The 23,669-nt window shown below is 44.0% G+C and overlaps 1 protein-coding gene across 1 annotated transcript in view; it reads left to right on the forward strand.

Moving 5' to 3' along the window:
- Window positions 1-23,669, forward strand: part of SPTB (spectrin beta, erythrocytic) — a 140,844-nt gene that overhangs the window by 48,372 nt on the left and 68,803 nt on the right. Inside the window, exons 4-13 of the mRNA XM_073638915.1 lie at window positions 5,824-5,997; window positions 6,145-6,233; window positions 7,841-7,921; window positions 8,476-8,591; window positions 10,715-10,827; window positions 12,902-13,089; window positions 13,236-13,353; window positions 15,648-15,806; window positions 17,051-17,353; window positions 23,062-23,212. Of these exons, the coding sequence (XP_073495016.1) occupies window positions 5,824-5,997; window positions 6,145-6,233; window positions 7,841-7,921; window positions 8,476-8,591; window positions 10,715-10,827; window positions 12,902-13,089; window positions 13,236-13,353; window positions 15,648-15,806; window positions 17,051-17,353; window positions 23,062-23,212 (1,492 nt within the window). The remainder of the gene's footprint in view (window positions 1-5,823; window positions 5,998-6,144; window positions 6,234-7,840; window positions 7,922-8,475; window positions 8,592-10,714; window positions 10,828-12,901; window positions 13,090-13,235; window positions 13,354-15,647; window positions 15,807-17,050; window positions 17,354-23,061; window positions 23,213-23,669) is intronic.

A 23,669-nucleotide genomic window follows, 5' to 3' on the forward strand; every position in this document is an offset into this window, starting at 1 on the left:
CCCCTCCACTTGACCATTGGACTGAGGGTGGTAAGCGGAGGAGAAGTCAAGGGTGACGTCCAGCAGTTTACATGTGGCTCTCCAGAAGCGTGAGGTAAACTGAACCCCTCGATCCGACACGATGTGGAGGGGTAGGCCATGGAGACGGAAGATATGGCGAATAAAGTCCTTAGCCAGCTCAGGTGCAGACGGAAGACCAGGCAGGGGAATGAAGTGGGCCATTTTAGAGAAGCGGTCCGCGACCACCCAAATGACAGTACACCCGGCAGAGACAGGAAGATCGGTAATGAAGTCCATAGCGATGTGTTGCCACGGGGCAACAGGTATGGGAAGCGGCAGGAGATGACCAGCTGGTAAGTGTCTGGGAATTTTGTTGCGGCCACAAGATGAACAGGCAGAGACGAAGTCTACCACATCCTTACGCAGGGTAGACCACCAGTAATGCCGGGAAATGAGTAGGAAGGTCTTCTTTTGGCAGCATGGCCAGCTAGTTTAGAAGAATGACCCCAGCGAAGAACCCTCTCACGGTCTGGGGGCGCCACGAACGTCTTGCCGGGTGGAAGACGAGTCAAATCCAAGGGGGCCACATTCATCACCTTGGAGGGGTCGATGATGTGCATAGGCTCCTCCTCTTGGTCGGAGGACAGGAAGGATCGGGACAAGGCATCAGCTTTGACATTTTTGTCCGCCGGGCGGAAATGAAGGATGAAATCGAAGTGGGCAAAGAACAAAGACCACCGGGCCTGACGTGGATTAAGTCTCTGGGCATTTTGGAGATATGCCAGGTTCTTGTGATCCGTATAGATGATCACCGGGTATAGAGCCCCTTCAAGCAGGTAACGCCACTCCTCCAGCGCCAATATAACGGCAAGCAGTTCTCGGTCTCCAATGGAGTAATTGCGCTCAGAGGAGGAGAAGATTTTAGAGAAAAAGCCGCAGGTTACCATTCTCCCAGAGGAAGACTTCTGGGTGAGCACCGCTCCGGCTCCAGAGGAGGAGGCATCAATCTCCAGGTAGACCTGTTTGTTGCAGTCCGGACGGTGCAGCACAGGGGCAGAGGAGAAGGCTTGTTTCAGGGAAAGGAAGGCCTACTCAGCTTCGGATGACCATACCTTGGGATTTGCTCCCTTACGGGTGAGCGCAGATATGGGCGCAGTCCGTGACGAGAAGTGAGGAATGAAGAGACGATAGTAATTAGCGAAGCCCAGGAATCGCTGTATCGCCTTCAAGCCCTCCGGACGGGGCCACTTTAGGACAGCAGAGAGTTTCTCGGGATCCATTCGCAAGCCTGTCTGGGAGATAACATAGCCCAGGAAAGGAAGAGAGGTCTGCTCAAAAAGGCACTTCTCGTATTTAGCATAGAGGTGGTTCTGCCTGAGCCTAAGCAGGACCTGACGAACATCCCTCCGGTGTGTGGGAAGATCCGGAGAGAAGACCAAGATGTCGTCCAGGTATACCACCACACAGGAGTAAAGAAGGTCATGGAAGATGTCGTTGACCAGTTCTTGGAAGACGGCGGGAGCATTGCAGAGACCGAAGGGCATCACACGGTACTCATAGTGTCCGTCCCGGGTATTAAATGCTGATTCCACTCGTCTCCCTGACAGATACGGACCAGGTTATACGCTCCACGTAGATCCAGCTTGGAGAAGATCCTGGCGCCTTTAAGACGATCAAATAACTCAGAGATGAGCGGAAGGGGGTATTTATTTTTAACCGTGATCTGATTGAGTCCTCTATAGTCAATACAGGGGCGTAGCGAGACGTCTTTCTTTTTGACAAAGAAGAATCCGGCTCCAGCCGGGGAGGTAGATTTCCGGATAAATCCCCTAGCCAGATTCTCTTCAATGTACACAGACATGGCCCGGGTCTCGGCTGCAGACAACGGGTAGATACGCCCACGGGGAGGAGTGGTGCCAGGTACCAGGTCGATCGGGCAGTCATATGGCCTATGGGGTGGCAACGTCTCTGCTTCCTTCTTACCGAAGACGTCCGCATAGGGCCAGTAAGGAGCCGGGAGACCTGGTAAATTAGCTGGAGTTGGCGGAGGGCGAGCTGGGCGGACCGGAACCAGGCAGGTCCTATGGCAGTCTGGACCCCATCGGAGTAATTCACCGGATCGCCAGTTCAATACGGGTTCGTGTGTCTGGAGCCAAGGTACACCTAGCAACAGGGAGTGAGAAAGTCCGGACAACACATGGAATGAGATTTCCTCAGAGTGCAGCATTCCCACCTGCTGGGTTATGGGTTCAGTGACGAGCAGGATGGTCTCCGAGAGAAGTCTTCCATCCACGGAGGCGACTGATAATGGTTCAGCCGGGGACTTGGTGGGAATACGGTATCTCTCTACCAGAGACTGGGAGATGAGGTTTCCAGCAGCTCCAGAATCCAGGTGGGCGAGTTCAAAGTGACGGTTTTCTCCCCAAGCAATAGAAACCGGTAAAGTCAGAGACGGAGAGGTCTTACTTTTGTCTAGGACGACCTCTCCGAGCGGTCCTAGACACTGGCGTTTCCCGGCTTCTCCGGGCAGGAACGGATGAAGTGCTCCATACTGCCACAATAGAAACAGCTTCCCTCGGCTCGGCGAGATTCTTGGCGAGATCTGACCATCTTGGTCTGGTCGATCTGCATAGGTTCAGGCGAGAGCGCCCGCGGAGTGACTGATTGAGAGGCAGGTCTCAGGGAAGTAGGAGCAGAGCAAGAAAAGTCTTTCTCCCAGGTAGTCTCTTTGGCACGTTCTTGGAACCGGATGCCAATCTGGGTAGCTAGTGACACCAGGTCATCCAGACTGGTAGGAATGTGCCGACCAGCTAACTCGTCCTTAATCCGACCGGAAAGACCCTCCCAGAAGACGGACACCAGAGCCTCATTTTCCCAGGCAAGCTCAAAAGCGAGGGTGCGGAACGGTATGGCATATTGGCCCACGGTGAGACTCCCTTGGCGGAGACATAGCAGAGAGGAGGCAGAAGAGGTTTTCCGTCCAGGTTCATTGAAGACTTTCCGGAAAGCAGCGAGGAAAGACGGCAGGTCGGACACCAGGGGATCCCCTCTCTCCCACAGGGGATTTAGCCATGCCAGTGCCTCCCCAGTGAGATGGGACATGATGAAGGCCACCTTGGCCCGGTCGGAGATGAACTGGTATGCCAATAGCTCAAAGTGCAGGGTGCACTGGTTTATGAAACCCCGAGCTAAAGTAGGTTCGCCGGCAAAGCGTGGAGGTGCCAGAAGCCGAGGTCCATAGTCGGGTACCATGAAGGGACTGGATTGCGGTACCGCAGGAATGGGCACGACTGGACCAGAGGTAGACATAGACAAGTCACACAATGCGCCTAGACGAGAGTTAACGGACCGTAGATAGGACAGTACCACCTCCTGCTGAGTTTTCTGACGTAAGACTTCCTGGTGCAGATCGGAGATCTGGGGGTCACCGGGTTCCATGGCCCGAGCAAACTGTAACGGGTCTGGGAGGTGGAACCTCTGTGCAACTATACAAGGGGGCAGTCCTTGTAAGGAAGCGGGTGGCTCCCAGGGAAGACGGGCAGGTAGTCACGGCAAGTGACAGGGACAGTCTCTGGTTAGAGGGTCAGGTAGTCATGGCAAGTGACAGGGACAGTCTCTGGGTAGAAGGGCAGCGGGCTGGTGGCTGGTGAACGCTCCCAGGTGAGCGGGCGAGAGTCTCTGGACAGGCAGGTGGTCACGGCAAGTGACGGCAGAACCTCCAGGTAGACTAGCAGACAGGTAGCGGGTGGACGCTCCCAGGTGAGCGGGCAAGAGTCTCTGGACAGGCAGGTGGTCACGGCAAGAGACGGCAGAGCCTCCAGGTAGGCTAGCAGGCAGGTAGCAGGTGAGCGCTCCCAGGTGAGCGGGCAAGAGTCTCTGGACAGGCAGGAGGTCACGGCCAGTGACGGCAGAGCCTCCAGGTAGGCTAGCAGGCAAGTAACAGGTGAGCGCTCCCAGGTGAGCGGGCAGGCTGGTCCATAGACAGACTTACAGGTGTCGGAGAGCAGACCGTCGGACCGCAGGCTTGCAAGCTGGTAAGCGGATATCAGGCAGGTATCAAGCAGGAATCTGGCAGATGACTGGCAGGTAACAGGCAGGAATCAGGCAGGTGACTGGCAGGTCACTGGCAACGGGACCTGAGGGCTGAAGCAGAGTGAAGGCTTTGCAACAACATTGCTCGGGCACCTCCATTTTGGAGGAGGTGCCTTATATATGGGAGGTCCTCCGGCAATTGGCCGGGGACTCCTTAGGACGGCGCGCGCGGTCCCTTTAAGAGAGGGGGAGCGCACGCGCCCTAAGCACACTGCCGGGGAAGGAGCGCGTGCCGGAAGCAGTGGGGAGAGAAGCGCTGGAGGACGCCGCGCCAGGAGCGGGGAGGTGAGAGTTACGGCATCTCTGCCTAGTACGGGGCAGAGACACCGATGCTACAGAGGGCACACTATCACACTTATGGAGGGCACACTATCACACTATCACATTTATGTAGGGCACACTATCACACTTATGGAGGGCACACTATCACAATTATGGAGGGCACACTATCACACTATCACACTTATGTAGGGCACACTATCACACTTATGGAGGGCACACTATCACACTTATGGAGGGCACACTATCACACTTTTGGAGGGCACACTATCACACTATCATACTTATGGAGGGCACACTATCACACTTATGGAGGGCACACTATCACACTTATGTAGGGCACACTATCACACTTATGGAGGGCACACTATCACACTTATGGAGGGCACACTATCACACTTTTGGAGGGCACACTATCACACTATCATACTTATCGAGGGCACACTATCACACTTATGGAGGGCACACTATCACACTATCACACTTATGTAGGGCACACTATCACACTTATGGAGGGCACACTATCACACTTATGGAGGGCACACTATCACACTTATGGAGGGCACACTATCACACTTATTGAGGGCACACTATCACACTTATGTAGGGCACACTATCACACTTATGGAGGGCACACTATCACACTATCACACTTATATAGGGCACACTATCACACTTATGGAGGGCACACTATCACACTTATGGAGGGCACACTATCACACTTATGGAGGGCACACTATCACACTTATGTAGGGCACACTATCACACTTATGGAGGGCACACTATCACACTTATGGAGGGCACACTAGCACACTATCACACTTATGTAGTGCACACTATCACACTTATGGAGAGCACACTATCACACTTATGGAGGGTACACTATCACACTATCACACTTATGGAGGGCACACTATCACACTTATGGATGGCACACTATCACACTTATGGAGGGCACACTATCACACTTATGGAGGGCACACTATCACACTATCATACTTATGGAGGGCACACTAGCACACTATCACACTTATGTAGGGCACACTATCACACTATCACACTTATGGAGGGCACACTATCACACTTATGGAGGGCACACTATCACACTTATGGAGGGCACACTATCACACTTATGGAGGGCACACTATCACACTTATGAAGGGCACACTATCACACTTATGGAGGGCACACTATCACACTTATGGAGGGCACACTATCACACTTATGGAGGGCACACTATCCCACTATCACACTACTAGTCTTACATGTGTTTGCTCAGTCTCCAGGTCATGTAAAGTTGAGGGTGAGATTAAAATCTTCCAATCTTCGGTCCTCTGAAATGTATCAGATTTCATAATATAAAGGGAAATCTTTTCCTATTTCTTAATTATAAAATTAAACTGTGAGCACTTTTATATAACTGAACTTTTATCCACCTTTATTTTCCCCCAGCCAAGAAGGACTAAAGGAAGGATGAGGATCCACTGCTTAGAAAATGTAGACAAAGCCCTTCATTTTCTCAGAGAACAGAAAGTTCATCTGGAAAATATCGGCCCCCATGACATTGTAAATGGTAATCACAGATTAATACTTGGCCTCATCTGGACCATTATATTACGTTTCCAGGTACGTGTGATTTTACTACAACTCTGCTGCTTACCATCGTATCACCGATACGATGTTACCAATGTCTGACTGCTTCTCTCATCGTGATGGGACATGACACCAACGTTTCCGGCACAAAAATACAATATTTGGGTTCTCTCATTGTAGATTCAAGACATCATTGTGGAGACGAAAGGCAGCGAGACTCGTTCTGCTAAAGATGCTTTACTTCTCTGGTGCCAAATGAAAACAGCAGGGTGAGTATGAATGGGGGGCATGTGATAAAAATGGGGAGTCCTCGATGCTTGATAAGGGAAACCAACCCTATAGGTATAGTGGGGTGAACAAGACAAGTGATGTAAAGCAGATTATCACCAGGATAAATGATAAGTTGCTAATCACTGGGGAAATGACCAAGGACCTGCGTCATACTGGCTTGGTAAAAACCCACTAGTAACATTGACTCTTGGGGCCCTCTGTTCACCTTCATACAAAAATAATTGACCTGACCCTAGTACAAAAGTTTATTTTTGCTTCAATATAATATTAATTTGGCTAGCTCATTTAATGAATAATTAGATACCTTTTTCTGAAAATTCTGAATCAAGTATAATAGCACTACTCGTTAGCAGTCCTTCAGAGAGGCCTACCGGAGGATTCTCCTGTTTTCCTGCCAGCCAGTCCAAGCTTGCCAAGTATGGGACTCTGAATTCCACAATTTGGTTGGAGCAATGATCAAGTATGCACCTCAGCTGTCCAATTATTAACAATTGGACTGCTAAAAATAGCCAAGTGCTGTACTCAGGCCCTGCCCACAGCTATGGCCTGGTCTGTCAAGGGGTCTCATAAATGTGGACAGTCCCATACAATGAATGGGACTGGCGACCATCGCTCTATCCTAACAGGGGACTCCAGAATCCTTTTCTCGGGATCTATGACAGTCTTTCCAGTCAGACTCCCAGTGATTAGCAGCTTATGATCTACCTAGTGGGTAGCTAATGTGTTTTTATGTTAAGTTAATTCCTTTAAGCCATGTAAACCCATGTGAGCGGGTGTTGGGCACTACTGAGGTCACTGCTGTGCCCAGTGATTGGTTGTAATGGTCACATCGCTGTGTCAAAACCTCTTGGAGGTCAGGATACAGAGACCGTCAGGGACCAAATAAGCGGCCAGCATGGGAGCAGGAGGAAACCCATACTTTTAGAATTACTCTGTTATTTTATATCATTCTAAACTTTAAAAATATAAGGACTCGGACTTCCCCCTTTTCATTTTTTTCTGATCCTAAAATGTTGAGATTTTTAGGTCTAGGGGTAACGTTTCTCCTTGTGGAGAGTGACATACCAGCACTGGCATGTCAAGGTAAGGAGGCTTATTCGCCGTGCAATGCTCCTCTGGGAAATTTAATATGCTAATTGCCTCTTCAGAGTAAAAGAGGACTTGAACTCTATAGCGCTCCTTACCTTGACAAGCCAGTGCTGGTATGTCACTCTCCACAAGTAGAAACGTTACCCCTTAGACCTCAGTCCAGAGCCTCTCACCTGCCAAATCAGTTCTCATACTTTGCACTGACGAAGGGCAATACCCCGAAACACCGTGTCTGCAAATTGAGATTCTGATTTGGCTTTAGTCCTAAGTAATATTGCACGACTCGTTAAAGGGTTGATTGTGACTTGTAGGATTGCTGCTTCCAATAGGTGGCGCTATAGAGTTCAAGTCCTCTTCCTCTCTGAAGAGGCAATTTGCATATTGAGATTTTAAGAAATTTAACTTCGTGTTTGGTCTACTTCCAACGAGGTTTTCCAAAGAAGAAATTGTTTAACTGGGTAATGAATGTTAATAATTATTAATCTGATTATTGTAGATATCCAAATGTCAATATCACCAACTTCACATCCTGCTGGAAGGACGGATTGGCTTTCAATGCCCTCATCCACAAGCACAGGTGAGATAATGGGATGTGATGGGAACGCCCTTCCTATGTTGTAGAGCTTTACAGGGTCATATCTTTGGGGTGGAAGAACGAATGGCGTCATGAAGACAACCCCTTCTCTACATATCTACCGCACATGAAATTTACAATATGGCCGACCATGTAGTTTATTAATGGACTGGTCTGTCAGTGGGTTTGCTGCTCTTTGTGTGTGGCCCTGGAATCCCGAACTGGGGACCCCATTTTATTACATCCTTTATAAGGCAACTACTTTGTCAAGGATTATCAGGGTGTCTCAATTACTGTCGATGTTCTTGAATATACGTTGCCTATCCTTAGAGTAACATGACGTCTTTGTTCTTTGTAACCTGTGTCTATCTTGGACATTTATTTGCAGGATGGTTAGCATGCTATAAAAAGTGGTATGCGATGTATATGTCAAGATTTTCCATGTTTTCATAGTTCCCTAGGTTATCAAAGACGACAAGGAAGGTTCAGGGTAGTAGCAGCTCCGCGGCTGCCTTGCAATGTGTAATGCCCTCACCATGATAATGTTTCACTTTCAGGCCTGATCTGATCAACTTTGAAAAACTCAAGAAATCAAACGCTAAATACAACTTGGAAAATGCATTTAACGTGGCCGACAGACAACTGGGCATAACACAACTCCTAGATCCGGAGGGTAAGTAGCACTCGAGGTCTGCCTATCCTTTTGTGGGAAGGAATAGGAATCCACTATCTTATATACTGCTCTTTATATATATATATATATTTAACATTTTATTTTGCTCTAATTTACTACTTAGCACAATGTGAAGAACTGTGTTACAATTTCATTCATTGACGATTCCGACAATACAGAGGGAGGCGCAGAGTTTAAAGGATATAGGGGCGACTACTGGTTATTCCCTCTCTTTCATCTGGAATAATTGCAGCTATAGCATAGAAACTAAGGATGCATTTTATAGTAATAATATTGATTTATTTTTGCATAAAATAATACTATTTTATTTCTTTTATAATATTATCAGCAAGAGTGGCTTTGCTTTGCTGCCCAAACTTTGGTGTCTGTGTCTAGTTAATACCCGAACATGTAAGGGTCTGTGCACACCATGTCTTTTTCAGGCATGTTTGTAAACGCTGCTTTTTTTCAATTTTTTTTTTTATATATTTGTGAGTGTTTGCACCAAAATAAGCAAAAGCAATCTGCTGTGATTATTGTATTTTTGTTGTGATTTTTTTTTATGAACTTTCCCCTTTTTTGTGCTTTTTTTTTTACAGTTTTTTTCTGCTGACTTAGTTTTTAGTGCAGAAACATTCTGCACTTAAAAAGCAAATGTGTTGTTTGCATGCGTTTTTTCAGACTTCCCGAATAAGTCTATAGGGAAAGAAAGGCAATAAAAACTACACGGTTCAAGAACATCTATAGGCGCCCAGCAGGCGTGAGTTTTTGGGAAATCACATAAGACTATGTTCACACTGAGTTTTTTTCCAGGCCGTCAAAAACTATGAACTTTCTAGTGGAAACTGCTTCAGAAAACGATCCTTCTTTGGGTCTTTGGGGAGTTTTTGAAGGAGTTTTGGAAGAGGTTTTGCGGACCCACTAAAAAAAAAAAAAAAAAAACCTCCAAGAAATATGTGTACCCTAAGAATTATATCACAGTTTTCAGTGACAGGTTGGGTATAACATGGTTGTAGCAGTTTGTATTATTTCAGGTACTGACAGATTCTCTTTAAAGGGAACCTGTCACCTGATCTCTGCTACCCAAACCGCGGGTATATTTTTTTTCTATGAAACGTTTAGAGAAATTATACTTAGGAAGCTGCATCGGACTAGTTTAGTTTCTGGCTATGGTCCGAAGCTGCATCTCCCATCTATATTTTCTCTGAAATGCTGACGCGTTGCCGACGCGTTTCAGAAAAAAAAATACCCAGCTACAATTGTGCCGCCAGGCTCTGATTTATGCTGGCCATGGTTTGAGCAACATGAATCTGGTGATAGGTTCTCTTTAAAGAGAGCCTAACAGGAGCTTTAAGGTTACCAAACTAATTACATAGCTGGGCAAGGTTGTAAAAGACAGGGGCATAAACATTGAATCTTATCTTTATGTAAATAAGGCTTTAAGTGCACCGAGGGCGGGCAGATTCTGTTTCTTTTTTTTTACATCCCTAAAGCTTCAAAGTCACATTTGTGGCCAAAAAGGTAGGTATCTGCCCTACCCTAGCAATTTGATTAGTCTGGAGAGTCATTAAAATAGAAGTACAACTTTTAAAACTTTTAAACCTCATTTGTTAGTTATAGTTGCTGTCAGTAAAGCTGCCGGTGGCATCAACACCATGTTATATCGATTCATTGTGTGATGTGTGGAGGCGGCTGGCGCGTGCAAATGAGCAAATGTTATTTAGGAAATCCCCAACTAATGTCAATGTGAATAGTTACTGAGTACGAGCTGGCATTTTTTTCATCGTTTCCCCCCCGAGGGCGCCAGGTGAACATTCCTCCGCTACGTAGGATTCTTATATAATTTTATTAGACAAAAGTCTTTATTTTCGTGAAGGATTCACTACCTGTGCCAACCACTACCCCAAAGCCAAATCCATAGTTTAACTTTAAGCACATCCTTTTCTTCATACGGATGAATGCCAATAAGTATTTCTTTGTCTACCCATTCAGCCTCGCTCTCTACCCTCACCCTCCCACCATTCCTACACATAACTGTCAGTAGCTTTTGTGTCTCATGTATTTTTTATTTTTCTTTATGTAAAGTCTATTTACAAAAATCGCTCCCAACTTTTTTGTTGCAGATGTCTACACTGAAAATCCAGATGAGAAATCCATTATAACGTATGTGGTGGCCTTTTATCATTATTTCTCCAAAATGAAGGCTTTGGCTGTAGAAGGCAAAAGAATTGGCAAGGTAAGACTAGACTTATGACTTTCTGTCGTTACATGGGTAAAATTTTTATTGGAAAGTTCTCATTATTGATGATTATCAGCCGTTGACTGTTTGGTAGGGGTCCTCATCCTACATTTATTGCCTTTTTGATCACGAGTTCTCTTGGTTAATGGCACCGGCGGTATAAAAAGTGGTATTGCAAGTATCCAAGCTAATTTTAAAGGGAACTTGTTAGCTGATTCATCTGGCCTGAAGCACGGGCAGCGTGAGTCGGAGACAGGCTCAGTAATTATGCTGCCGTATTTCAGAGATGAGGGACGAGGTGGCTAGGATGGGATGACTAGTCCAAGGCTGTTCACTGCCAGCTTCACCCCACCCCACTAGACTGACAGGTCTCTCCCCATGTGTGTATATACTCTGAGACCTGTCAGTCTATCTGTACGGGGAGGTGAGAACGAGCAGGGACATATTGCTTGAAACTAGACATCCTGGACGCCTCATCCCCGATGCAGTTTTGAAATATATTTTCTCTTAAACAGTGTTCAATAATGGATCCGGTCTTGGTTCGCTCAGCATGAATCAGATAACAGGTTCCCTTTAAACTGGGAACACTGGGCCCAGGTATTTTTGGGATGCCCGTCACAGAGGACCCCTGCACCTGCCTATCTGGTCATTGACCCTGAACAGTACCCGGTGACAAACTCTGAGTTTGATGAAGGCCCATATTTTAGGGCCGAAACACCACTGAATTTTTTATTTTTATTTCATGAACTTTGAAGTGCCGAGTATCTTGATATATTTACTTGTACGGAGTGGAGCCCTTGCTCAAGCACCCTTAATCTCCTTCTAGAGTGCCGTATATCCACTACTATTGCCTCCATAAGTTTGTTAGAATCTGGGGTCCCCCCCCCTAACTATCTGAACCCCTTTTTCTATTCTTCCTTGGGTCGCCTAAGGCCCATGCTTTAGGTTTCCCTGATCCTTGACGGAACAATACACCTAGCGGATACAGTTGATTTCCTGCTTTTATTGGTGGATTTGTTTGTATTCACACCTGCTTATTGTACAAACTCATAGCAGAAAACTACTTTAGTTTAGATATGATAAATAGGAATATTTTATTATCTTCTTCTTTGTATGCCGATACATCTTGGCGATACACTGTGTCTCTGATTGTCTCCTTCATTTGCTGTATTGTAGAAGGTGCTTTATCCTGCAAGTTCTTAATAAACCTTATCTTTAAAAAAAGCAAAACTGCAATAATACTTGAACAATGCATCCTTCATACGTACAGGAGCCCACACATCTCATTATTTAACCAGGAAAGTGCTGCCAAGAATATGTAAACTGTACAGGGACTGAATTATTGTATTAGGGCTCATGCAGACGTCTGTGCATATCGGTCAGAGGTAGGACCGCAATGCACGGACTGGCCGTGGCTTTACTAACCTGAGCGTGACCGCTACGTAGAAAAACATGAAACTATCACACTCGGGTCAAGAGATGCGCAGCCAGTCCCTGCATTAGTTTGGGTCAAGAGATGCGCGGCCAGTCCCTGCATTAGTTCGGGTCAAGAGATTAGTGGTCCGATCTCGGATCGATGTGTAGGGACGTCTGCATGAGCCATTAGAGTCTGCACCGACTCATAAGGATGACCCGTTGTATCACTGATCGGTGTTCGCTATAGGCAGAAATCCACTTGTCTTAGGTATGTGCACAAGACATCTATTTCACGAGTATTCCGCCTGAAAAAGCACTAAAAAAGTGCAAAAAAGAATGGACAAATGCACTGCAATATAAAAATGACTTGCTGTGCACACGTACCGTCTTTTTACGCTTCTTTTAACCACTTTAGCTTTTCAAAAACGTGGCTTGATTAAAAGAAATCGGCCATTCTTGTGGCATCTTCCTCTTGAAAGACACTTACTATTAACACACACGATATAAAAAAAAACAACTGAAGCCTTAAAAGAAAAAAACACTGCCTACATCTTTCTATGTGGGTACGCCGGCGTCTAAAAGATGTTGTGTGCACATGCCCTGATACATAGTATGTTCTTTGCTCTCCATAATGGTATATATGTTTCTTCTTTAGGTCCTCGATAACCTAATGGATTCGGACAAGATGGTATATGAATATGAAAGACTGACTTCTGATCTGCTGACGTGGATTGAACAAACCATCATCGCTCTCACTAATTGGAAGTTTGCCAATTCCTTGTTGGGTGTTCAACAACAGTTACAATCATTCAGCGCATACAGAACCATAGAGAAGCCGCCAAAGTAAGTTCAGTGCCAGCCAAGGTTTCACCATTATATATGGATGTCCCAATACCGCACAATTCTGCACCGGCAGGAACCATGTGCATGTACTCGATTTATGCAAATGTGACATAAAATGAATGTAAAGCCATCAATTGTCTCAACAGATTTAAAGAAAAGGGCGAACTGGAGGTCCTGCTGTTCACCATACAGTCCAGAATGAGGGAAAACAAACAAAAAGTGTACGTGCCTCGAGATGGGCAGCTTGTGTCCGACATCAATAGGGTAAGACAATATGTGACTTATATCTTGCCATCGAACAAAAAAAAGTGAAGCTGTGACAGTAGTGTGAACAGAACTTTCGAGTACACTCAATATTAAACTGTGGATTTGTGCAGATTTGCTCGGGATTTTGATATGGATTTTTGATCAGTGGCAAAATTTGTTTGATAAAATGTGCCCTAATGTTCTTACAACACTACTGTCATGGCTTCCATTCATAATTGAGCCAGGACAGGTATGATAAATATGTTTTTTAAGTTCTTCCCAACCAATCCTGCCTGACCCTACTGACTTTTAATGGCATTTGCTTTTGGCAATAAGGCACATTGTAAAAGATATAATTAAAGGCATACATTTTCATGCTGTGGATTTAAAGCCCAATTTTTCTTGCAATTTTTATTCTTAGTGTCCGGATGATATTTGGTAAAATCTCAAAGACGTTGCTGCTCCTCTGTTTGCCCTCTGTGATCATTCCATCAAGCTGGCCAAAGACATTAGATTAAAGGGTTATTCTCCTTTTCTATATTTAGTGTGCTCTAGAAGATTAACAATTTGGACCAGCGAGGTGATCGCTACTCTGATCCAAACTGTGCATTGTCTCATGCTGCTAGCAGAGACAACTGTGGGGGGCGCAGGGGATACTGAAGCTGGCCACCAGCGCTTCCAAGCTGTAAAGGACTTTACAACCATGCTCCTCTTCTCTTGTAAACCGGCCTCCTCTGATACACTGCAGAAGTGACCGGTAACCTAGACAATGAGCAGTAAACTATATAATTAAAAACCCTCTTTTTTTGAGAATGGAGGAGATTTTTTTAATAACAAATAAATTGCAAAGGTTTCCTGTTTTTACAAGCACATTGCAGTTTCACCCATTTAACAAAAGAAGACATCCACGTTAATGTCGGCAGAACGACTGTCTAATATGGACCTTCTAAGACTTCTAAAAGCTGATGTTGGGGAGAAAAATATTGGGCTGTTGCTGTTGGATTTCAGCATTCCTGATCCATTGCATCCATTCACGTGATTGTTAAATGTCTTAATCCACTAGATCATATTACAGTGGCATGTAAAGTTTTGGCACCCCTGGTCAAAATTACTGTTATTGTGAACAGTTAAGCAAGATGAAGATGAAATGATCTCTAAAAGACCTAAAGTTAAAGATGACACATTTCCTTTGTATTTTAGGCAAAAAATATATATATTTTCATCTTTTACATTTTAAAAATTACAAAAAGGAAAATGTGCCGATGCAAAAGTGGGCATGGTTAGTACCTAGAAGCACCCCCTTTTGAAAGTATCACAGCTAGTAAACACTTTTTGTAACCAGACAAGAGTCTTTCAATTCTTGTTGGAGGGATTTTCTTCCATTCTTCCTTGGAAATTTCTTCCAGTTCTGCGAGATTCCTGGGTCTTCTTGCATGCACTGCTATTTTGAGGTCTAGCCAAAGATTTTCAATGATGTTCAGATCTGGGGACTGTGAAGGCCATTGTAAAAACCTTCAACTTGCACCTTTTGAGGTCGTCTATGGTGGATTTTGATGTGTATTTAGGATCATTATCCATTTGTAGAAGCCATCCTCTTAACAACTTCAGCTTTTTTACAGATTGTGTTATGTTTCCATCACAAATTTGTTGAAATTTCATTGAATCCATTCTTCCCTCTATCCATGAAATGTTCCCCCTGCCATTGGCTGCAACACAAGCCCAAAGCATGATTGATCCACCCCCATGCTTATTTGTTGGCGAGATGTTATTTTCCTGAAATTCTGTGCCCTTTTATCCTCCACACATACCATTGATCATTGTGGCCAAAGAGTTCTATTTTAACCTCTTCGGTTCACACGACTTGTTTCCAAAATGCATCAGGCTTGTTTAGATGTTCTTTTGCATACTTCTGACGCTGAATTTTATGGTGACGACCCAGGAGAGGTTTTCTTCGGATGACTCTTTCATGAAGGCCATATTTGTGCAGGTGTCTGTGAACAGAAGAGCAATGTACCACAACCATAATAGGCTAATTAAGGTCTGAAACCTTGGTTAAAGTTACGTGAGCACACAAAAATCTCTAAGGGTGCCCAAACTTTTGCATCAGCCCATTTTCTTTTTTTGTAATTTTTAAAATATAAAATATGACAATATATTTTCTTTTGCCTAAAATAGAAAGGAAATGTGTCATCTTTGACTTTAGGAGAATCCAACCCGTGTCTTTAAAAAAAAAAAATGTAAATGACGTGAACTGTTAGACGACCCATCTAGGAGAGACTTCAGCTGTCATGGTTTTATTCTGTAAAATACAGGCATGGGGTCGTCTTGAAAAGGCCGAACATGATCGTGAGACGGCGCTAAGGAATGAGCTGATTCGACAGGAGAAGCTGGAACAGTTGGCCAAACGTTTAGATCGCAAAGCCGCAATGAGAGAAGCCTGGGTGGCTGAAAATCAGCATCTGATTGCTCAAGTGAGTGGCTTTTTTTTTCAAAAAGAAGTTTACGCTGAAGCTGATCTTTTAAATTAACTCATGTGGGAAAACCATGAAAGGTTTGGAGAGGTTGCACATGAAAGGTTTAGAGAGGTTATGTTCACTTGGTTCCCATGGTTGGAATTTAAGCATAGGATTAAAAGGATATTCCCATCTCCAAATATCCTATCCCAATATGTAGTAGGCGTAATAATATTAATATTAGCAAATACCTCCAATTAAAAATGCAGTATAGTTCTCCTGATTCGCTATGTCGCTTTCCCCATGTGCAGGGCATGGCAGTAGCTTAGGTATACGACCACCAACAACTAACTGTCACTATATGAGTGGTCATAAGCATGGATACCTGAGCTACTGCAATGCCCTGCACATGGGGTAGGCAACATAGGGAATCAGGAGAACTATACTACATTTTTAAATGTAGGTATTTGCTAATATTATTATTATTACATCTACTACATATTGGGATAGGATCTTGGAGATGGGAATACCCTTTTAATGACTTATCCATAGGATAGATTGGTGGAGTCCGACACATAGCACCCACACTGATCATCTGATATCTGCTCTGGCAGCGCCGGATGTAAGTAATATACAGCACCGTACATTGTTTATTGGCCTCTGATGAGTACTGCGATTTATCCCCCATTGAAGTAAATAGGAGATAAATTGCAGTACTGACGTCTTCCGCAGCTTTCATTGCTTACATTCGGGTTCTGTCGAAGCAGATATCAGCTGCTTGGTGGGGGGTGCCATGTGTCAGGACCCCCACCAATCTCATAAGTAGAGATGAGCAGATTGATTTGCGGGACTTAGGCCCAGCGTCCAGATCAGTGGTACTTGGCGGCCAGACGGGATGCTTTTGAATTTCTTACCTTCCAGCCTCCCTGGAGTGACTTTTGAGTAGTCAGGACTGGCGCGATATTATCTGTGTGTCATGTCGCATAGATGAAGTAGCGCCAGCCCCAACAAATCAAATGCTTCTCCGGGGACAACAGAAGGTAAGAGATTCGCGGTCCTCCTGTCTAGCCGCCAAGTACCACTGACCTGGACACTAGGTCTGAGTCCCGATAATCGACCCACTCATCTCTAATCTAAGGATAGGTCATCATTATGTAAATCTCGGACAACCCCACTAAGGTGGAAATATCCCTTTAATCACTAAATGTGGTTCATCATTGTGATATTGCGATATTTAATTGTAATCTTGTTGTCTACCATAGGATAATTTTGGTTGCGATTTGCCATCGGTGGAAGCATCTAATAAAAAGCATGAAGCCATTGAGACGGACATCTTTGCTTATGAAGGACGTATTCAGGCAATAGTCAATGTAGCAAAAGAGCTGGAGAATGAGAATTATCATGACATAAAGAGGATAAATGCCAGAAAAGACAACATTGTTCGCCTCTGGCAATATCTCATTGAGCGACTGCATAACAGGCGGCAGAGACTGAACATGAATCTTGAGCTTCAAGTTCTTTTCCAAGACATGCTACACACTGTCACATGGATGGATGAAATGAAGGTGAGGATATGGCACTCCATTCACTATTCATCCTCTTCTACCATTTTATTTTCTTTTTCAGTAGCAGTTAAAGCGAATTTCCATCTTTTCTATGTCATTTTTCTGTCCAGCATACATGATTTTAGGCACCTAATTTATATTGTTTTATTATTAAAGTGATATTCTCATCCTATACTTTTATGACCTATGCACATGAATGTCTGATAGATGTGGATCTCACCTCTGGCACCAGCACTTATCTCCAGAACGGGGTCCACAAAACTCAATTCCGCCTGGTGCTACAGCTGCTCGGTACGGAGAAGTGGAAAACACATGCAATGCTCTTGCCATTCACTTCTATGGGAGTTTTTAATAACTTCTAGAAATGAATGGAGAGAGGGTATGAACTTCATTCTCAGCACCAGGCTGGGTGTGGGGGACTCCTTTTTGGAGTTAGGTGTAGTCAATTTCAAAAAGAAACTCCATGCATTAATAAATAGATCTCTTAGACATGATGGGGCTGGTGTACTTAGTAACATAGTTTTTAAGGTTGAAGGAAGACTAAGTCCATCTAGTTCAACCCATAGCCTAACATGTTGATCCAGAGGAAGGCAAAAAAAAAACTGTGGCAAACACTAAGCTCCACATTCCCTACTCCATACGACAATCAGACTAGTTCCCTGGATCAACGCCCTATCAAGGAATCTAGTATATATAACCTGTAATATTATACTTTTCAAGAAAGGCATCCATGCCCTTCTTAAATTTTAGTAGTGAATCACTCATTACAACATCATGCGGCAGAGAGTTCCATAGTCTCACTGCTCTTACAGTAAAGAATCCGCGTCTGTGATTATGATTAAACCTTCTTTCCTCCAGACGTAGAAGATGCCCCCTTGTCCCTGTCTCAAGGGGGCATTGTAAAATTATGTTCTCCTCATGAGCATCTATGCCTCTTTTAATGCATCCCATTATTTTATTTGCCTTTGCAGCAGTTGCCTGACACTGGCCACCAAACATGAGCTTGTCGTCCACCAATACACCCAGGTCTTTTTCAGTGACAGTTTTGCCCAGTGATTTACAATTAAGCATATAATTATACATTTTATTTCCTCTGCCCAAGTGCATTACCTTACATTTATCCCCATTAAAGCTCATTTGCCATTTATCAGCTCAATCTTCTAGTTTACATAGATCCTTCTGTAATAAAATTGTCCTCCTCTGTATTGATTACCCTGCAGAGTTTTGTGTCATCTGCAAATATTGAAATATTACTCTGTATGCCCCCTACAAGGTCATTAACAAATATATTAAAAAGAAGGGGGCCCAATACTGACCCCTGTGGTACCCCACTGTTAACTGAGACCCAGTCTGAGTGTTTTCCATTAATGACCACCCTTTGTTTCCTATCACTGAGACAATTCTTAACCCACATACATATATTTTCCCCTATCCCCATTGTTTTCATTTTATGTATCAACCTTTAGTGTGGAACCGTATCAAAAGCTTTTGAAAAGTCCATATACACAACATCCACTGCATTTCCTTGGTCCAGTCCGGAACTTGCCTCCTCATAAAAGCTGATCAGATTAGTTTGACAGGAACGGTCCCTCGTAAACCCATGTTGATATTGGGTCATGAGGTTAATCTTCTTCAGATACTCTATTATAGCATCTCTTAGGAAACCCTCCAGGATTTTACCCACAGTAGAGGTTAAGCTTACTGGCCTATAATTTCCAAGTTCAGTTTTTGTCCCCTTTTTGAATATTGGCACCACATTTGCTATACGCCAATCCTGTGGTACAGACCCTGTTATTATGAAATCTTTAAAGATTAAAAATAATGGTCTATCTATGACGTTACTTAATTCCTGCAGTACTCGCGGGTGTATCCCATCCGGATCCAGGGATTTGTCAACTTTAGTGATTTTTAGACGCCGCCGTACTTCCAGCTGGGTTAAGCAAGTGACATTTAATGGAGAATTTTTGTTATCACTGATCATGTTTTCCGTCATGCGATTTTCTTGTGTAAATACGGTTGAAAAAAAATCATTTACCATATTGGCTTTTTACTCATCCTCATCCACCATTTCACCCAGACTATTTTTAAGGGGGCCAACACTATCATTTTTTAGTTTTTTACTATTTATGTAGTTAAAGAATATTTTGGGATTATTTTTACTTTCTCTGGCAATGATTCTCTCTGCCTCAATCTTTGCTGCCTTGATTTGGTTTTTACAGAATTTATTTAATTTTCTATATTTATGTAATGCCTCATCACTACCTACTTGCTTTAGTTCTCTAAATGCTTTCTTTTTGTCACTTATTGCGCCCCTTACAGCTCTATTTAGCCATAGTGGTTTCCTCCTATTTCTAGCATGTTTATTCCCATAGGGTGTATATTGTTCACAGGTCCTATTCAGGATGCTAATAAATGTCTCCCATTTGCTTTGTGTAGCTTTATGTCTCAGGATATCGTCCCAGTTTATTGCACTAAGATCATCTCTCAACCATTGGAAATTTGCCTTCCTGAAGTTTAGTGTCCTTGTAACCCCTCTACTACACATCTTATTAAAGGATACATGAAAACGTATTATTTTTTAATCACTATTACCCAAGTGACCCCCAACTCGTATATTTGATATGCAGTCTGGCCTGTTGGTTAATATTAGGTCTAGCAGTGCCCCCCTTCTTGTTGGGTCCTGAACCAGTTGTGAAAGGTAATTGTCTCTCATAGTTGTCAAAAACCTATTACCTTTGCTTGAACTACAGGTTTCTGTTCCCCAATGTATTTCAGGGTAGTTGAAGTCCCTCATAATAATGACTTCTCCTTGAATCGCTGCGTCATCTATTTGCTTTACGAGGATATTCTCCGCTGCTTCCATTATTTTTGGAGACTTATAACAAACCCCTAGCAGTATTTATTATTTTTTCCCCCTCCCTTTATCTCCACCCACAGGGACTCTACATTTTCATTAGATTAACATATATTCTCACGCAAGATGGGTTTTAAGGATGATTTTACATATAAACACCCCCTCACCTCGCTTGTTTGTACGGTCATTTCTGAACAGACTATAGCCCTGTAAATTAACTGCCCAGTCATGGCTCTCGTTCAGCCACGTCTCAGATATCCCCACCATGTCATAATTATTTTCCAACAAAATTAATTCTAATTCCTCCATTTTGTTGGTGAGGCTTCTGGCATTAGTGTACATGCATTTTATGTATCTCTCTGTACCTCTACTCCTTCTTACTATATTGACTGTTCTAACCCCACCCCCAATTTCTTTATTTGTGCCCAGGTCACTATCTTCACTATCGTCCCCACCTATAAAATGAATACCCTCCCCCCCAATCCCTAGTTTAAACACTTCTCCAACCTTCTAGCCATTTTCTCCCCCAGCACAGCTGCTCCCTCCCCATTGAGGTGCAGCCCGTCCCTAGCGTAGAATCTGTAGCCAACTGAGAAGTCGGCCCAGTTCTCCAGGAACCCAAACCCCTCCTTCCTACACCAGTTCTTGAGCTACTTATTTATCTCCCTAATCTCCCGTTGCCTCTCTGGCGTGGCACGTGGTACAGGTAGTATTTCAGAGAATACCACCTTGGAGGTCCTTGCTTTAAGCTTGCAGCCTAATTCCCTGAAATCATCTTTAAGAACCTTCCACCTACCTCTAACTTTGTCATTTGTGCCAATGTGCACCATGACTGATGGGTCCTCACCAGCCCCTCCCAGTAATCTGTCAACCCGATCAGAAATGTGCCGGACTCGAGCGCCAGGTAGGCAGCACACTGTTCGACGATCCCTGTCTTTGTGACAGATTGCCCTATATGTTCCCCTAATAATTGAGTCCCCCACTACCAGCACCTGCCTGGCCTGCCCTGCTCTCCTATTTCCTCCCTTACTGGAGCTCACACTCCTCCGGCTTTCAGAGGACATGCCTTTCTGCAGCAGTGCTACCCCTGTACCGACACCCCCCTCATCTGCCAACTTTGCAAACTTATTGGGGTGTGCCAGATCAAGACTAGCTTCCCTGGCAATCTTCCCTCTACCCCCCCCCCTTCTAACTGTCACCCAGCTAGCTGCCTCACTGTCCTGCAGCTCCATACTACCACCCTCCCCCACATCTACCCCAGTGAGCAGCTGCTCAGTGAGCAGCAGACTCCTTTCCATATTGTGGATGGATCTCAGTGTTGCCAGCTGCTCATTTAGATCCAGTACCTGGGCTTCCAAACGCACAACGTGCACACATCTCACACAGCAGTATGCACCCCCGACCAGCTGTTCAAGGATTGCATACATGTGGCAAGATGTACACTGGATAGCATTGTCAATAATGGAGCTCATTTCCTAATGGGGATTGCGCTAGACAGAAATGTTAAGTAAAAAGAAATGTAAAGAATTAATAAAATACAGACAGCAATTCAGTCCAAATTCCTCCCTTTCAAACTCCCTGAATCCAAAGTCACTGAATCACAAGTCACACACTTACTTCCGTTTGCATTTACGGTCCGGTCACACTCAGCTGGTTCACACTCGCTAAGGAAGAAGATTTAAAGAGGTTTTTTTATCTTAAAAATACACGTCTGAATTGAGGTATAATCCTATATTCAAGTTTAAATGCAATCTCTGCACACCTAGTGTGATTGACAGCTCCTCAGTGTACCTCCTCCTTGCTGTTGTTGAGATCTCACACTGCTCTGTACAATCTGCAACTGTCAGTCAGGCTGGGTGGGAGGAGACTGAATACAGCTCTCTCCCTCTTTAGCTAAACTCATTCAAAACCATTTTTTTTATATCAGGATTATATGGTCATTCTGATATGGATTTTAAAAGTAAGTATTTTAGCATCATTGGGTCTTAGAGATCTATGTAGTAATGTATGCAGTTTGCATTATAAAATCTTGTGATGTATACCTTTAAAGGGATTTTCCGCTTTAAGCAAAGTGGTCCCAAAATTATGTTATATTTGTAAAATAGCAAAAAAAAGCAGGTACTCACCCTCCTAAAGTGCAGCACCAGATCACCCCCGCTGATCCAGTCACAGCATTTTGGCTGCAGCGGTGATGTCACAACAACAGCGCACATCAACGCTGCAGCTGATCTCTGCTGCTTAGTGGCTCTGCTGATATAGATGTCACAAGCCGCTGAACTTAGTGATGGCCGCAGCGGTGATGTACGTGACATCGCTACTGCAATCAAAATACTGAAACTGGAGCAGTAGCTGGTGCTGGTTTAAAGGAGGAAGAGTAGTTGCATTTTTTTAATTTTACAAGTGTAAGAGTGTTTGGGGACCAATTTTCTTAAAGTGAAAAACTTCTTGAAGTTTAATGCACAAAATTGTGTACTCGTGGCCACAGCAGTAATACAAGACTTTCATGAATTTATCTGCAGCTTTATGATACTGAAGGAGTTTTCACTAATGGAAACTTTTTCCATTGGTGAGAACTCCTGCAAGGTCAAGATAACTAAATTTTCCTATCTCCATCATTGTAGGCTATGGCTCATTGGTAGAGCAACAGCCTGCAAACACAGAGATGCGAGTTTGAGACCTGCTCACAGGAGGGAGAGGAAGTGAATGAATTTATCGGCAGCTTTATGATACTAAAGGAGTTCTCACTAGTGGAAACTTTTTCCATTGGTTGAAACACTTATTTCACATGCTTTGTTACATATATGGTCAGCTTTACACTATAGCAATGTTTTCTTTGCATTTTATCATTCTTTAGAATGGGATTTTATCTCCGGACTTTGGAAAACACCTGAACGAAGTGGAATATTTGCTTCAAAAACATCTATTAACTGAAGCTGACATAGCCGCTCAGGAGGAAAAAGTGAAGTCTTATAAAACTGCTATGCAGAAGTTTGTCACAGGAGAAGGTAGGCGACGGGTTCTCCTTATCTCACAAATGATCGTATTACAATGTAGTAACACTTTATAGAAAACTTTTCAACCAACCAGACTCTACTATACACTGATGAGGGGCAAACACCCAGAAACAGGCTGTCTGTAGCTGAGTTTCTGGTTTGGAATTCATCCATGATCATTTTGCAAGGCTCGTTAAAGGGTTGGATATTGACAATTCTTCTAGGTAATCTTGCACAGAATTTTGAAGGAACTCGGCAGGGAGATTGTTTCAAACATCTTGGAAAACTAAGCACAGATCTTGATGTCGCTTGTGCAAATCCTTCTGTCTCTTCATGTAATGCCAGACAGACTGGATGATGCTGAGATCAGGGCTCTGATCACCACTTCCAGGATTGCTCCACAATCTGAAATCTAATGCTGCTATGAGCTGGAATAGATTTCTGCTATTTACACCACTTTCTGGTATAC

The sequence above is a fragment of the Phyllobates terribilis genome, unplaced genomic scaffold, assembly GCF_046119375.1.
Source record: "Phyllobates terribilis strain yellow unplaced genomic scaffold, ASM4611937v1 Scaffold_7__3_contigs__length_470593459, whole genome shotgun sequence".
Taxonomy (NCBI): Eukaryota; Metazoa; Chordata; class Amphibia; order Anura; family Dendrobatidae; genus Phyllobates; species Phyllobates terribilis.